The sequence below is a fragment of the Phocoena phocoena genome, chromosome 9 (assembly GCF_963924675.1).
Source record: "Phocoena phocoena chromosome 9, mPhoPho1.1, whole genome shotgun sequence".
NCBI lineage: Eukaryota > Metazoa > Chordata > Mammalia > Artiodactyla > Phocoenidae > Phocoena > Phocoena phocoena.
The window spans coordinates 87,366,951-87,384,904 of NC_089227.1; the positions used below are offsets into that span (position 1 = coordinate 87,366,951).

General features: G+C 40.9%; 1 protein-coding gene across 1 annotated transcript in view; it reads left to right on the forward strand.

The window, feature by feature from the left end:
• Positions 1-17,954, forward strand: part of LRGUK (leucine rich repeats and guanylate kinase domain containing) — a 118,764-nt gene that overhangs the window by 5,681 nt on the left and 95,129 nt on the right. The window contains exons 2-4 of the mRNA XM_065884037.1: positions 2,092-2,199; positions 5,862-5,943; positions 16,902-17,002. Of these exons, the coding sequence (XP_065740109.1) occupies positions 2,092-2,199; positions 5,862-5,943; positions 16,902-17,002 (291 nt within the window). The remainder of the gene's footprint in view (positions 1-2,091; positions 2,200-5,861; positions 5,944-16,901; positions 17,003-17,954) is intronic.

Consider the following 17,954-nt stretch of genomic DNA (forward strand, 5'->3'; position numbering starts at 1 on the left):
TACAGATAGGGCTGGTCAAGGTCTGAAGATGACCAAAGACCAGAAGGGAGAGACATGACACTGACAAATGGCAGGAACCTCAAAGGATGTGTGAGGGGGTGGCCGTGAGGAGTCTTGCCTTGGGGCTTTGGGACAGTGCTGACAGTGTGTCCAGTCTCTGTATCAATGGCTGTGTTGAAAAACAGATGTCCACCTACTGTAAATAAGGGATTCGGTAGTTTCTCGTTCCCAGGAAATGGAGGGGGTGGGCCACATGGAAAGTTTGGGAGGGAAGGTAACACTCTCTCACCTCTACTCCTTCCCAGGCCTACTATAAAAAATTGCAACTTTGTTTAGAAAGGGAGATCTCTTTCCCCCATTTTGTGAACAGGTTGATTGGTATGGATGAATAAGATGTGGAATTTCTGAATTCACCAATTTGTGCTAACAGCTGCCATTTATTGGGGACACTTGCTGTGTTCTAGGCACCACGCTAAGAGCTTTATGTTCACAGTTATTTTTCATTCTCTCCAAAACATTAAGAAAAAGTAATAACATATCCTATTTATAGATGAAAAATTATGAGTCTCAGAGAAAACTTGATCTCCCAAAGTCATATGTCCAAAATGGCAGATCTGGGGTTCAAACCAGCTGTGCAGTATCTCCGTTTGAGTGATATTTGCTTCTCTGGGTTAGTGGAAATGGGGGAGGAAAGAAAGCTCTTTACAGTAGCACAAGCCTGCATACTTCTGTCCTTAGTACTAGAAGCCTGAGCAGCATCATTGGTCCTTGGATGAATATAGAAGACCTGAGAGAGTGTTTTGCCATCACAGTCCCTGTACCAGTTACATTGGTTAGTAATATTGGCGTGACTGACGTGGTTACTTGTATTTTGTGTCCTCGTGCTGATGTTAGTGTGTTGGCCATAATGGAGCTGAAGGCAGCACAAACACAGCACTAGTCCATCTATTATCTGTTCTATCTGTCATTATTGGGGGAGGGGTGTGTTGGGCCACCACTGGTCCCATGGTGTCTACACACTAAGGGCCAAGCTCCTTCTACAAATGATATTACCCTTTTAATTAATCTTGTAAATTGTATGAACCTAGCAAAATTAGCCAGTACAAAGTGAACTGAGGACCTGTTTTCTCCAGCAAGAATACCAGATGTAGAGAAGTAATTGCCTTAATTTGATGTAACCATCCTTTGGGTTGTGGACAAGCAGTCAAGTGTAGTGGTTAGAAATGCCCTGGAGTCAGACAGATTCGGATTTGTATTCTGGCTCTGTCACATTCTAGCTATATGGTTTCAGGCAAGTTAACTTCTGTGAGCCTTAGTTTCTTCATTTGTAAAATGGAGCTAAGCGTACCTCCCTCAGGATTGTCAGGAGGATTAAATGAGTGGACCCATTGAGAGCTCTTAGCACAGTGCCCAGAACAGAAGCGCTAAATCATCGTAGCTGTCATCACTAATATTGATGCTTCTACTGCTACTGTGTTAATTCTGCTTTGAATACCTAATACAAGCAACCACCTGAAAGTTCAGCAGCAATACATTGATTTGATCGATATTTTCTTAATCATATGTAATATGTATGGGTCTTCAACACAGTTTTTTTTAAAATTACCGTTTCCTTTATTTATTTATGGCTGCGTTGGGTATTCGTTGCTGTGCACAGGCTTTCTCTAGTTGCGGCGAGAGCGGGCTACTCTTGGTTGCAGTGCACGGGCTTCTCATTGCAATGGCTTCTCTTGTTGTGGAGCACGGGCTCTAGGTGCATGGACTTCAGTAGTTGTGGCACGTGGTCTCAGTAGTTGTGGCTCGCAGGCTTTAGAGCACAGGCTCAGTAGTTGTGGCACATGGGCTTAGTTGCTCTGCGGCATGTGGGATCTTCCCGGACCAGGGATCGAACCCTTGTCCCCTGCATTGGCAGGTGGATTCTTAACCACTGTGCCACCAGGGAAGTCCCAACAACACAGTTTTCTTTGGTAAATTTTGGAAGGCTCAGCTCCCAGATATGTAATATAGTAAATAAGTGCTGGATGTGATGAGGTGGATTACTTCTGTTCTAATGGAATCCTTTCTTTGTCCGCCTCTCTGGTTTTTTTGCAGGGAGAATTTGATGGGGTCCTGAGAGAGGAGGTCGTGGCTGAGAAACTTTACAAACTGGGGCGCTCAGGCTCTGGGACTGAGCAGGTCTACCTCAGTCTGACTTTATCAGTGAGTATGAGAAGCTCACCATTGGCTGGCTACATCTTGACACTGGTGGGACCACATCCATTTTCTCTGGTACTCATACCTTTTTTGGTGGCCCCCAAATCTCAGAGTCTTGCATGTGATGGAGAATGGCGATGAGTTATTTATGTTTGACATCAAAGAGCCCTGGCCAGTCCAATAATCAGCCCCCTTGCCCCCCGCCAAGTTCCTTTGTTTTCATTTCCTTCACAGTCTGTTTCTCTCATCTTAAGCAGTCTGTTTTATAGTAATCAGTGCTTTCCTTCCAGGAGGTTGAATTTGATTATGTAAAACCAATCAAAAACTCTTTAAGAATTTTCTTTCTGATCAGTGCCAGGACTACAATTTATGTCTGAATCCAAGGGAACAAAATATTTTTGTATTGACTTTTTCCCCCCTAAGTATGTCAAGAAATCAGTAGCTGTGAGCTGTAGCTCACTTTCTAAAAGGTAGCTATTATGAAAGAGAAAAATGTATTGTTATTCATCAATTTTCAAGATTTCGATACCAGCACAGAATCTTTTTTTTTGTATGTATGTATTTCTTTATCAATATTATCTATTTTGCTTACATTTATATATGACATGAAGTTGAAAACACTTATTTTTTCCAAATTATTCGGAAATGTTTCTCTTTAACTAAAATATGGTATACTGATACATTCTTTACTGTAGATTTCTTTTTTTTTTTTTTGGATCCTTTTTTAAAAATTTATTTTTGGCTGCATTGGGTCTTCGTTGCGCGCGGGCTTCCTAGTTGCGGCGAACGGGGGCTACTCTTCATCACGGTGCACGGGCTTCTCATTGCAGTGGCTTCTCTTGTTGCAGAGCATGGGTTCTAGGCACACGGGCTTCAGTAGTTGTGGCACGCGGGCTCTAGAGCGCAGGCTCAGTAGTTGTGGCGCGTGGGCTTAGTTGCTCTGCGGCATGTGGGATCTTCCTGGACCAGGGATCGATCCTGCATCCCCCGCATTGGCAGGTGGATTCTTAACCACTCTGCCACCAGGGAAGTCCCTGTTTGGATCCTTTTTTGATGAAACCGGTGGCAAAAGGATATTTGGGAGTATGGTGGTATTTTATTGCAGTACCTTTTTGTATGTTATTGGCCATTTAGATTTGCTAAATGCCTCTTGTAGTCTATTGCCCATATATTTATTGGATTGTCCATCTTTATTAATTTGTGGATATATATTCTGGATATGTATTCTTTGTCAGATGTACACATTATCTTCTCCCAGTGGCTTGGTTTTTAACTCTCTTAATGATATCTCTTAATGAACAGAATTTCTTAAATTTGAGTGACATCAATATTTTTTCTTTCATGATTAGTGCTTTCTGTGTCCAATTTTAAAAATCTTTGCCTATAGAAGTATCATAAATATATTTCCCTTTAGTTTCTTCTAGAGGCCTTAATGTTTTATCTTCTACACTTAAGTGTATTATCAATTTTGAATTATTATTATTATTTTAACATCTTTATTGGAGTATAATTGCTTTACAATGGTGTGTTAGTTTCTGCTTTATAACAAAGTGAATCAGTTATACATATACATATGTTCCCATATCTCTTCCCTCTTGCGTCTCCCTCCCTCCCACCCTCCCTATCCCACCCCTCTAGGTGGTCACAAAGCACTGAGATGATCTCCCTGTGCTCTGCGGCTGCTTCCCACTAGCTATCTATTTTACGTTTGGTAGTGTATATATGTCCATACCACTCTCTCAGTTTGTCACAGCTTACCGTTCCCCCTCCCCATATCCTCAAGTCCATTCTCTAGTAGGTCCACTAGCTATCTGTTTTACGTTTGGTAGTGTATATATGTCCATGCCACTCTCTCACTTTGTCCCAGCTTACCCTCCCCCCTCCCCGTATCCTCAAGTCCATTCTCTAGTAGGTCCAGCACAGAATCTTGACTCTAAATTTATCATGAGAAGCTGTAAGAGCAGAGTACTCAGTATTTCAGCTTCTTTCCTCATTTTGTTTCTTTATAGTCCTAGAAAATTAATTTATTTCGTTTGCTTTCTTGTATTGTAAAGCATTAACTGCTCCTTGAAGGTCCACAGAGTAAATGCAGATACGTAGGTGAAAAAAACACACTGAAATTTTGCTACAGCACCCTAATTTGCCTCAAGCATATATAATTCATAGCAAGGCTGTTTTATCTTGGATTTGAACTAGTAAACTGTCCAACAAATGTTAAGCCCTTTTTACCCATGCTGGTTTCATGGCATGTCCTTTGAGAACAGCATACGAAGGCTCTAATCTTTTACTGTTATCACTTTACAGCATTTTATGGGTGACTCAGCCAGTCAGGCAGTAATGTACAGGGACCCTGTGTGCATTGCACTATGTCAGACTCTGGAATGGAAGTTAATTCCAGTAGCGGTACATCTGTACACAAGTCCTTTTCAATCAATACTCTACGTATATACGTAGTGCTACGCCTTAAACTGATCTACAAGAAAGCACAATCCTTTAAATCTTATTTCAGCTAGATGGACTGAAGCTTCTTACTTTTCCACTGACCTCCTTACATTTGAGATATTACATGTTGAATTACTTTGCCCTAATAGCCTGTCTTACTGAATACACTTTCTTAGGGTTGGCCAGGTTAGTGATTTTTCCCACCTTATGTCTTAACTTATGTTGCACATAATTTTCTAACTTTCTCTAATTACTTGTGTACACAGTTTCTCTCCTACCCAAAGTCGTAAGTTTCTTAAAGGCAAAATGTAGCTCTAGCCCAACACTGTACGTGTTTCTCATCATGCCAAGCTTAATGCCTTGTATGTAGTAGGTCATCAGTAATTTACTTATTATTGTTCTAGAGGCCTTTATTATCATTCTTATATTTGAGAGCTTGCTTATCATGACACTTTGGTTGGCTTTTTCTGACTCTGACATCGCAACGTAAACCAGTGACACGAGTCTTTGTTCCAAGGGACCAAATTCCCCTCCAACCCCTCGTGATGTTCACTAGATGCAAGATTTCATGGAAGGGATCTCGGACAAAGATTCAGGAGACTTGGAGCTGCTTTTGTGTTGCTAACTTGCTAAGTGATTTTAGGCTATTTACCTACCTCTCTGTACCTCACATTCCTCATCCCTACACTGGGGATAATCTGCCCTACATATCTCACAGGTTTGTTTGATCAGATGAGATTATTGGGAGAGAGCTTTGAAGCCTGAGGAAGCCTAAGAAGTATTGTTATTAATGATCACTCGATTAGGTGTGAACTCTTCTAACATTTCATTTGAATTCTAGGCATTTGCTTTTTCTTTTCTTCTACTAGATAAAGGCTTTGGCTTTATTGCTCTTATGTGTGGGTTTTTTAAAATATAAAACTCCGCTCTAAAGGTCTTCATGAACCCTGCTTTAATTTGCCTTTTCATGTTGTGTATGTTCTTGCTAACAACACTAATTTTCCAAGCTATTATTTCCTTCAGAAGAATGCATTTTTGGATGGGGTTTGTAGTCTGTTTTGAGACCCTATTGGTAGTAGGCTTCAGATTTTCTTCTCTCACTTCTACTGTACTTTCAAAGGAAATTCTGGATTTCTTTCTGTCGACCTCTATTTCCAGATGTCTTGAGAAGCCTGAGTACTCATCTGTTAAAGCAACATTAAATCTTTTACCTTTTATTTTCTCAGGATCTTGATCTAATTGACATTAGCATCCTCTGTGGATACATTCACCTGCAGAAGTTGGATCTTTCAGTAAATAAAATTGAAGGTATGTAACTGTCATTCTAGTAAGTCAGTGAATTGCTGAATTATTTCAAAATTTAAGCTTTGCAGAAGGTAATATACTTTAATACTACCAAACTTGATATAAGTGCTATTGTGGATCACTGTACACATTGATCCTCTGTCTTCCATGGAAAAAAAGCACCTATAACTGATGACAAAAGAAAAAGGCAGAGGTCAGCAAACATGCTACATTATGCGATGGTTGAGACCCACTCAGTGATATTAAAGAGCGTCAGATGGAATGTTTGCTTTGCTTTTTCCTTTCAAGAGATGGATCATTACTTCTTTAATGCCTCCTGAATATTTGATGATTCCCATTTCCTTCCCTCTTTTAGTTTATTCAGTGTAGATGAATTAGTTCTTTTATCCCCCTTTAATGGATGCTTTTCTTTATTTTGCATTTGCATCTACATCTTAATCCTGGCTAGCTCCTTCTGTTCTTATTTGAACACCAGGGATTCAGAAATTAATTTTTTCCCCCTCTTCGATGTCTCCATATAGTTAGTGGGTTCTTACAAGTCTAACTCTGCCATTTGTGGTTCCATATAAGGTATTTGTTGTGATACCTTGCTCACATTGAATGAAATTAGTCACAATTTCTTCAAACCTTGATCCTTGTTTCTAATTTTCTGACCCTATTTGAAATTTCTGACCTGCTTCTTTCTTCATTGATCACCTTTCTGTTCACCTTAGCTTTTTTTTTTTTTTTTTTTTTTTTGTGGCATGCGGGCCTCTCACTGCTGTGGCCTCTGCCCCTGCGGAGCACAGGCTCCGGACGCGCAGGCTCAGCGGCCATGGCTCACGGGCCCAGCCGCTCCGTGGCATGTGGGATCTTCCCGGGCCGGGGCACGAACCCGTGTCCCCTGCGTCGGCAGGCAGACTCTCAACCACTGCACCACCAGGGAAGCCCCACTTTAGGTTTTTATAAGACGATTAAGTGTTGCTGATATGGACTTCTCTGATTTCTTCCTCCCATCTGACTGCAATAATTAAAATTCACTCTTATCAATGGCTAAGAAGCATTCTAGCATATTTTAATTCTTAAAATGCTACTGTTTGAAAGGCTTTTTGTTAATTTTTTTCTAGTTTCATAAAACTTCTTTATGGAAAATTACAAACGTGTACAAGTAGAGAGGTTTGTAATGAATATTCAGGTTCAACAATTGTCAGCCCATGGCCCATCTTGCTTCATCCATCCTTCCCAGGGTTATTTAAGGCAAATGCCAGATATGTTATCATCGGAAAGAATTTTTAGTGTTAATGGCAGGCGGTCTCCCCACACCCCACACCTCCAAGATTGGTTTCATTTACTGGTTAAGGGATTGCAGGGTTGGGGAGACTCCAGCAATCTTTTGTGCGCGGCAAAAGTGAAAGAGATGTGGCTTCATACCCTTGCCCCTTGAGCAAGCAGTTCCCGGTAGCAAATGAAGCTTTCCTCTTCAGATCAGTCTCCTTCAGTCTTTTATGTCCCCCTTTATTACCTCATCAAGTGTTCGAGAACTTATTGTGTGTAAGGCACAGTATATATTTTTCTTTTCAAGAGAACAGCTTTATTGATGACCTGATATGGACCAGATTTCAACTTGCATCAGAATCACCTGGAGGGAACCTGTTAAAACTTAGATGCCTGTGCCCCACCCTCAGACTTTCTGATTCCGTAGATCTGGGGTGGGACTTGAAAATTTGCATTTCTGATTAGTTTCCCTGGAAGCCAGTACAGGACCACACTTTGAGAATCACAGTTGTAGACATGAGGAGCTCCTGCCATCTGGTGGACAAGGAGGTCACTACACCGAGTAGGGAGAGTTAGAAGCCCAGCAACCCAGAAGGTGGATTTTTCCTATCAAAGTGATTCGAAAGCACTGAGCATCTACAAAGTGTGAAATGTACTCACCATCCAAGCGGTAGCTGCTGCTTTTGCTTCAAGACAGAGCTCCATGGTACAGCACTTACCTGCCCACAGAAAGATCAGCTCCAAGGGGGTATGGGGGCCCGTGGAAATTAAGAGGGTCACGATCACCGTTGACAGATATGGAGCTGAGCTCAGATGGGACAAATAGGCAAAACTTTTAAAGCAATTACAGTTTCTTCTTAGCTTTCCTCTCACAGGCAGCCTTTCTGGATTTGCTCATGAATTCCCACCAAAGTGTTGATGTCTCAGTGTTCTGTTCCTCCTAGAACAATTTCATAAAAAAGACAGGCTAAAGAAGGCTGTGGTTTAGACCAGAGAAATAAAGTAGAAATTGGTGGAGATCTTCTGGCTTCCGTGACCTGGAGAAGGAAAGCTGTTGGGGGGATGGGGTCAGGGGCCCCTCACCTTTCTGGCTCTACCTACTCCAGGACAGGGCCCCAGTACTCAGCTGTGCTTCCTTCTCCTGGCCTGGGAGTGACTTTGTCACCTGGTGAACGGTAGAAGCACTTTGCTGGGCTTCAGCTGTGGAGGCTCTGTTCTCCTCAAGAGGCCATCTTCTGAGGGGCTTTGATCGCTGGTTGTGTGATCTAGAGTTAAAAGACGGGTGGAGAAGCAAGTTACAGGTAGAGACGGGGCTGTTAATCCTTGTCATGTGATTCTTTCTGAGCCTTTCCCTAATCCTCCTGCTGTCCCAAATTCCACCTGCTGTAAAGTCCCAGAACAAAGCAACATAATGCTTCACTATTTTTCTTTCTTTTTTTTTGTCCCCTGCATTGGCAGGTGGATTCTTAACCACTTAGCAACCAGGGGAGTCCCCAGATTGTGTTTTTAAAATCATTTTCTCATTGTTTTTCGATTTTATTTAAAAAGTTAAACTTTTATCTATATAGCTAAATATTGGTTATCAAAACTGGTATGTTTGATCTTATTCTGTTATCTTATTTTCTTTTTTTACATGTATCCATGATTTCTTCCTTTTTTTTATTTCTTATTTTTTTATTGGAGTATAATTGCCTTACAACGGTGTGCTAGCCTCCGCTCCATAACAAAGATGCTTCACTATTTTTTTTTTTTTTTTTTGCTTTTTTTTTTTTTGCGATACGCGGGCCTCTCACTGCTGTGGCCTCTCCCGTTGTGGAGCACAGGCTCCGGACGCGCAGGCTCAGCGGCCATGGCTCACGGGCCCAGCCGCTGCCGCGGCATGTGGGATCTTCCCGGACCGGGACACGAACCCATGTCCCCTGCATCGGCAGGCGGACTCCCAACCACTGCGCCACCAGGGAAGCCCAATGCTTCACTATTTTTATGTCGTGTATATATTTTCATTAGAGGCGAGTATTAGCACAATAGTCCTTGACTTAGTATTCTAGGTCCAGAACATTGGCTTGGGATAAAATGCAAAACTCAGACATACTTTTTAAGCAGTGCAAAATCACAGTAAAATAATAGCAATAATTTAAATCACTTCAAATAATTAATGAGATTTAAGATTCAGTCCATCTAAAACAAAATTTAATTTATAACAAAGAACGAATTGTGGCATTTTTAGTCTTCCTGAAAACACCTAACGCAGTTATTTAGGAGCTAATTATCAAGAGGAATATCCCAGGCTTTAGTTCCTCCAAGGCTGGCTTTTTTTTTTTTAATATCTTTATTGAAGTATAATTGCTTTACAATGTTGTGTTAGTTTCTGCTTTATAACAAAGTGAATTAGTTATACATACACATATATCCCCATATCTCCTCTCTCTTGCGTCTTCCTCCCACCCTCCCTATCCCACCCCTCTAGGTGGTCACAAAGCACTGAGCTGATCTCCCGGTGCTATGCGGCTGCTTCCCACTAGCTATCTATTTTACATTTGGTAGTATATATAAGTCCATGCCACTCTCTCACTTTGTCCCAGCTTCCCCTTCCCGCTCCCCGTGTCCTCAAGTCCATTCCCTACATCTGCATCATTATTCCTGTCCTGCCCCTAGGTTCTCGATAACCTTTTTTTTTTAATATTCCATATATGTGTGTTAGCATACAGTATTTGTTTTTCTCTTTCTCACTTACTTCACTCTGTATGACACACTCTAGGTCCATCCACCTCACTAAAGTAACTCAATTTTGTTTCTTTTTATGGCTGAGTAATATTCCATTGTATATATGTAGCACATCTTCTTTATCCATTCATCTGTCGATGGACACTTAGGTTACTTCCATGTCCTGGCTATTATAAATAGAGCTTCAGTGAACATTGTGGTACACGACTTTTTGAATTATGGTCTTCTCAGGGTAAATGCCCAGTAGTGGGATTGCTGGGTCGTATGGTAGTTCTATTTTTAGATGTTTAAGGAAGCTCCCTACTGTTCTCTGTAGTAGATGTATCAAATTACATTCCCACCAACAGTGCAAGAGGGTTCCCTTTTCTCCACACCCTCTCCAGAATTTATTGTTTGTAGATTTTTTCATGGTGGCCATTCTGACTGGTGTGAGGTGATACCTCATTGTAGTTTAGATTTGCATTTCGCTAACGATTAGTGATGTTGAACATTCTTTCATGTGTTTGTTGGCTGTCTGTATATCTTCTTTGGAGAAATGTCTGTTTAGGTCTTCTGCCCATTTTTAGATTGGGTTGTTTGTTTTTTTGATATTGAGCTGCATGAGCTGCTTGTAAATTTTGGAGATTAGTCCTTTGTCAGGTGCTTCATTTGCAAATATTTTCTCCCATTCTGAGGGTTGTCTCTTTGTCTTGTTTATGGTTTCCTTTGCTGTGCGAAAGCTTTTAAGTTTCATTAGGTCCCATTTGTTTATTTTTATTTCCATTTCTCTAGGAGGTGAGTCAAATAGGATATTGCTGTGACTTATGTCATAGAGTGTTCTGCCTATGTTTCCTCTAAGAGTTTTATAGTGTCTGGCCTTACATTTAGGTCTTTAATCCATTTTGAGTTTATTTTTGTGTATGGTGTTAGGGAGTGTTCTAATTTCATTCTTTTACATGTAGCTGTCCAGTTTTCCCAGCACCATGAAGAGGGTGTCTTTTCTCCATTGTATATGCTTGCCTCCTTTATCAAAAATAAGGTGACCATATGTGTGTGGGTTTATCTCTGGGTTTTCTGTCCTGTTCCACTGATCTTTCTGTTTTTGTGCCAGTACCATACTGTCTTGATTACTGTAGCTTTGTAGTATAATCTGAAGTCAGGGAACCTGATTCCTCCAGCTCCATTTTTCTTTCTCAAGATTGCTTTGGCTATTAGGGGTCTTTTGTGTTTCCATACAAATTGTGAAATATTTTGTTTTAGTTCTATGAAAAATGACATTTGTAGTTTGATAGGGATTGCACTGAATCTGTAGATTGCTTTGGGTAGTAGAGTCATTTTCACAGTGTTGATTCTTCCAATGCAAGAACATGGTATATCTCTCCATCTGTTTGTATCATCTTTAACTTCTTTCATCAGTGTCTTATAGTTTTCTGCATACAGGTCTTTTGACTCCTTAGGTAGGTTTATTCCTAGGTATTTTATTCCTTTTGTTGCAATGGTAAATGGCAGTGTTTCCTTAATTTCTCTTTCAGATTTTTCATCATTGGTGTATAGGAATGCAAGAGATTTCTGTGCATTAATTTTGTATACTGCTACTTTACTAAATTCATTGATTAGCTCTAGTAGTTTTCTGGTAACGTCTTTAGTATTCTTTATGTATAGTATCATGTCATCTGCAAACAGTGACAGTCTTACTTCTTCTTTTCCGATTTGGATTCCTTTTATTTCTTTTTCTTCTCTGATTGCTGTGGCTAAAACTTCCAAAACTATGTTGAATAATAGTGGTGAGAGTGGGCAACCTATCTTGTTCCTGATCTAGTGGAAATGGTTTCAGTTTATCACCATTGAGAATGATGTTGGCTGTGGGTTTGTCATATATGGGCTTTATTATGTTGAGGTAAGTTCCCTCTATGCCTACTTTCTGGAGGGTTTTTATCATAAATGGGTGTTGAATTTTGTCAAAAGCTTTTTTTGCCTCTATTTGAGATGATCATATGGTTTTTATCCTTCAGTTTGTTAATATGATGTATCACATTGATTGATTTGCATATATTGAAGAATCCTTGCATTCCTTGAATAAACCCCACTTGATCATGGTGTATGATGCTTTTAATGTGCTGTTGGATTTTGTTTGCTAGTATTTTGTTGAGGATTTTTGCATCTATGTTCATCAGGGATATTGGCCTGTAGTTTTCTTTCTTTGTGATATCTTTGTCTGGTTTTGGTACCAGGGTGATAGTGGCCTCATAGAATGAGTTTGGGAGTGTTACTCCCTCTGCTATATTTTGGAAGAGTTTGAGAAAGATAGGTGTTAGCTCTTCTCTAAATGTTTGATAGAATTCACCTGTGAAGCCATCTGGTCCTGGCCTTTTGTTTGTTGGAAGATTTTTAATCACAGTCTCAATTTCAGTGTTTGTGATTGGTCTGTTTATATTTTCTATTTCTTCCTGGTTCAGTCTCAGAAAGTTGTGCTTTTCTAAGAATGTGTTCATTTCTTCCAGGTTGTCCATTTTATTGGCATATAGTTGCTTATAGTAATCTCTCATGATCCTCTGTATTTCTGCAGGGTCAGCTGTTACTTCTCCTTTTTCATTTTTAATTCTATTGATTTGAGCCTTCTCCCTTTTTTTCTTGATGAGTCTGGCTAATAGTTTATCAATTTTATGTTCTCAAAGAACCAGCTTTTAGTTTTATTGATCTTTGCTATTGTTTCCTTCATTTCTTTTTCCTTTATTTCTGATCTGATCTTTATGATTTCTTTCCTTCTGCTAAATTTGGTTTTTTTTTTGTTCTTTCTCTAATTGCTTTAGGTGTAAGGTTAGGTTGTTTATTTAAGATGTTTCTTGTTTCTTGTGGTAGGACTGTATTGCTGTAAAGTTCCCTCTTAGAACTGCTTGTGCTGCATCCCATAGGTTTTGGGTCAACGTGTTTTCATTGTCATTTCTTTCTAGGTATTTTTTTATTTCCTCTTTGATTTCTTCAGTGATCTCTTGGTTATTAAGTAGTGTATTGTTTAACCTCCATGTATTTTTATTTTTTTACAGATTTTTTTCTATAATTGATATCTAGTCTCATGGTGTTATGGTTGAAAAAGATACTTGATACAATCTCCATTTTCTTAAATTTACCAAGGCTTGATTTGTGACCCAGGATATGATCTATCCTGAAGAATGTTCCGTGAGCACTTGAGAAGAAAGTGTGTATTCTGTTGTTTTTGGATGGAATGTCCTATAAATACCAATTTAGTCCATCTTGTTTAATGTGTCATTTAAAGCTTGTGTTTCCTTATTTATTTTCCTTTTGGATGATCTGTCCATTGGTGAAAGTGGGGTGTTAAAGTCCCCTACTATGATTGTGTTACTGTTGATTTCCCCTTTTATGGCTGCTAGCATTTGCCTTATGTATTGAGGTGCTCCTATGTTGGGTTCCTAAATATTTACAATTGTTATATCTTCTTGGATTGATCCCTTGATCATTATGTAGTGTCCTTCTCTGCGTCTTGTAATAGTCTTTATTTTAAAGTCTATTTTGTGTGATACGAGAATTGCTACTCCAGCTTTCTTTTGATTTCCATTTGCATGGAATATCTTTTTCCATCCCCTGACTTTCAGTCTGTATGTGTCCGTAGGTCTGAAGTGGGTCTCTTGTAGACAGCATATATATGGGTCTTGTTTTTGTATCCATTCAGCCAGTCTGTGTCTTTTGGTTGCAGCATTTAATCCATTTACATTTAAGGTAATTATTGATATGTATGTTCCTATTCCCATTTTCTTAATTGCTTTGGGTTTGTTATTGTAGGTCTTTTTCTTCTTTTGTGTTTCCTGCCCAGGGAAGTTCCTTTCGCATTTGTTGTAAAGCTGGTTTGGTGGTGCTGAATTCTCTTAGCTCTTGCTTGTCTGTAAAGGTTTTAATTTCTCCGTCGAATCTGAATGAGATCCTTGCTGGGTAGAGTAGTCTTTGTTGTAGGTTCTCCCCTTCCATCACTTTAAATATGTCCTGCCACTCTCTTCTGTTTTGTAGACTTTCTGCTGAAAGATCAGCTGTTAACCTTATGAGGATTCCGTTATATGTTATTTGTTGCTTTTTCCTTGCTGCTTTTAATATTTTTTCTTTGTATTTATTTTTTGATTGTTTGATTAATATATGTCTTGGTGTGCTTCTCCGTGGATTTATCCTGTATGGGACTCTCTGTGCTTCCTGGACTTGATTAACTATTTCCTTTTCCATATTAGGGAAGTTTGCAACTATAATCTCTTCAAATATTTTCTCAGTCCCTTTCTTTTTCTCTTCTTCCTCTGGGACCCCTATAATTCGAATATTAGTGCATTTAATGTTGTCCCAGAGGTCTCTGGGACCGTCCTCAATTCTTTTCATTCTTTTTTCTTTAATCTGCTCTGCAGTAGTTATTTCCATTATTTTATCTTCCAGGTCACTTATCCATTCTTCTGCCTCAGTTATTCTGCTATTGATTCCTTCTAGAGAATTTTAAATTTCATTCATTGTGTTGTTCATCATTGTTTGTTTGCTCTTTAGTTCTTCCAGGTCCTTGTTAAACGTTCTCTTTCCAAGATTTTGGATCATCTTTACTGTCTTTACTCTGAATTCTTTTTCAGGTAGACTGCCTATTTCCTCTTCATTTGTTTGGTGATGGGTTTTTACATTGCTCCTTCATCTGCTGTGTGTTTCTCTGTCTTCTCATTTTGCTTAACTTACTGCGTTTGGGGTCTCTTTTTCACAGGCTACATGTTCGTAGTTCCCATTGTTTTTGGTGTCTGCCCCCAGTGGCTATGGTTGGTTCAGTGGGTTGTGTAGGCTTCCTGGTGCAGGGGACTGGTGCCTGCGTTCTGGAGGATGAGGCTGGATCTTGTCTTTCTGGTGGGTAGGACCACGTCAGGTGGTGTGTTTGGGGTGTCTGTGACCTTATTATGATTTTGGGCATCCTCTCTGCTAATGGGCGGGGTTGTGTTATTGTCTTGCTAGTTGTTTGGCATAGGGTGTCCATTACTGTAGCTTGCTGGTTGTTGAGTGGAGCTGGGTCTTCGTGTTGAGATGGATATCTCTGGGAGAACTTTCGCCATTTGGTATTACGTGGAGCCAGAAGGTCTCTGGTGGACCAATGTCCTGAACTCGGCTCTCCTACCTCAGAGGCACAAGCCTGACACCCGGCTGGAGCACCAAGACCCTGTCAGCCACACGGCTCAGAAGAACAGAAGAAAAGGGAGAAAAAAGGAAAGAAAAAAATAAAATAAAGTTATTAAAATAAAAAATAATTATTAATAATTTTAAAAAGAGAGCAACCAAACCAAAAAACAAATCCACCAATTATAACAAGTGCTAAAAACTATCTCAAAAAAGAAAAGAAACAAACTGGACAGACAGAACCCTAGGGTAAATGTTAAAAGCAAAGCTATACAGACAAAATCAGACAAAGAAGCATACACACTCACAAAAAGAAAATAGAAAAAAAAAATATATATCATTGCCTCCAAAGTCCGCCACCTCAATTTGGGATGAATCATTGTTTATTCAGGTATTCCAGAGATGCAGGTTACATCAAGTTGATTGTGGAGATTGAATCCGCTGCTCCTGAGGCTGCTGGGAGAGATTTCCCTTTCTCTTCTTTGTTGCACAGCTCCCGAGGTTCAGCTTTGGATTTGGACTTGCCTCTGCGTGTGGGTCACGTGAGGGCGTCTGCTCCCGCTCAGACAGGGCGATGTTAAAGGAGCAACCGATTCGGGGGCTGTGGCTCACTCAGGCCGGAGGGAGGGAGGAGTATGGATTCAGGGCAAGCCTGCGGCGGCAGGGTGGGGTGCGCCGTGTGTTCTCCCAGGGAAGTTGTCCCTGGATCACGGGACCCTGGCAGTGGCGGGCTGCACAGGCTCCCGGGAGGGGAGGTGTGGATAGTGACCTGTGCTCGCACACAGGCTTCTTGGTGGCGGCAGCAGCAGCCATAGCGTTTCATGCAAGTCTCTGGAGCTCGTTTAGGCAGTGCTCTGAATTCTCTCTCCTCACACACCCGAAACAATGGTCTCTTGCCTCTTCAGCAGCTCCAGACCTTTTCCCGGACTCCCTCCAGGCTAGCCGTGGTGCACTAGCCCCTTCAGGCTGTGTTCACGCAGCCAACCCCAGTCCTCTCCCTGCGATCTGCCCGAAGCCCGAGCCTCAGCTCCCAGCCCCGCCCGCCCCGGTGGGTGAGCAGACAAGCCTCTCGGGCTGGTGAGTGCCGGTCGGCACCAATCCTCTGTGCGGGAATCTCTCTGCTTTGCCCTCCGCACCCCTGTTGCTGCGCTCTCCTCCACGGCCCCGAAGCTTCCCTCCCCCCCACCCCCCGCCACCCCGTCTCCGCCCACGAAGGGGCTTCCTAGTGTGTGGAGACTTTTCCTCCTTCACCACTCCCTCCTAGAAGTGCAGGTCCCGTCCCTATTCTTTTGTCCCTGTTTTTTCTTTTTTCTTTTGCCCTACCCAGGTACGTGAGGGAGTTTCTTGCCTTTTGGGAGGTCTGAGGTCTTCTGCTAGCGTTCAGTAGGTGTTCCGTAGGAGTTGTTCCCCATGTAGATGTATTTCTGATGTATCTGTTGGGAGGAAGGTGATCTCCGCTTCTGACTCCTCCGCCATCTTGGTCTCTCCCAAGGCTGGCATTTTTGAAGCATTGACTGTTAGCAGCTCAGGGGAGAGTGAGCTGGGCCACAAGGAGGCCTCTGTCATTTCTTTCCTGGTTATGATGGAAGGGGATGGGACAGGTGGGGGACCCTGGAGAAGAAGGTTAAATTGTGGGCTCATGGTGCCTTTTCCACACTGTGTGTGTGTGTGTGTGTGTGTGTGTGTGTGTGTGTGTGTTTTGCATATTCCTATTTTTATTCATTTCACTCATCTGGAATAATTAAGTTGTGCTTCCAACTGGTATAGTTTTAAAATGTTCTGATATAATGTATGCTGTTTTTAATGACTTTGTCTAAGTTTTGTTTTATTGACTTACCTTATTCTTTATTCATTTTACCCCCCAGATTTGTCTTGTGTGAGCTGTATGCCTTATCTTCTAGAACTTAATGCTTCTCAGAATAAACTGACGACATTCTTCAATTTCAAGCCACCCAAAAATCTCAAGGTAGATTTTATTAATACACTAATTACATGTGTTAACTGGTTTGTGAAATACATTAACGAGCAAAAAAGCACTAAAAGAGAATTCAGAGAGAATAAGACAGAAGAGAAATGAAATAAAAAAGGAGAAGGATTTGTGTATCATTTACTTTAGAAAAGGGAGATAGTCTTTCAAGAGATTATCTTTTTCGGAAGCTTTGCTAAAACCTAGTGTCCAAACCAATGAACTAACTTCTTTCCCTTTTCTCTGCTTCATTTAAATACTAGTTATTGTTTGTGTATTTTTATTATAGCAGAACAATTTTATACCTGAAAATTCTGTAAAAATTTCCTGGGGGCTTAAATTTTGCCTTCTTTATTCATCCAACCTTTACTTTTGTTTAGAAAGCAGTGATTTCAGACCTTCATTCTTGCTTCTCTGCACTTGCTTTTGCATTTCTGAGGCAGAATGAAAGTCTGTGAATGGTGGTTGATGGAGCAGCTCACTCTGCTCTGGAGCACAGTGGCTCATACTTGAACGTGGGTGTAGGTCACGTGGCGTTCTTGTGAAAATGAGGTTCTGATCCAGTAGGTCTGAGGTGGGCCTGAGGCCCTGCTTTCTAACAGCCTTCCTGATGAGCCATTGCTGCTGGTCCATGGACCACACGTAAGCAGAGAGGTCATAGATAAATGGTACTCCGATTTTCTGCACACTGAAATCACCTGGAGAGTTTTAAAGACTACTGATGCCTGGATTCCACTGCCAGATATTCTGGTTCATGTGGTCCAAGGTAAGGCCCGGGTGTGGGAATTTCTAAAAGACCCCGCCCAGGTGGCTGTAACGTGCTGACAAATTTGGGAACCGTTGCCGCAGCTTGGGACGAGTATTTTTCTATTGGACTCAAATATTTCATTAAAAAGTTGTTTTAAGGAGTGGACATCAATGATTGCCTTTTATTACCTATTAGTTTTATTTT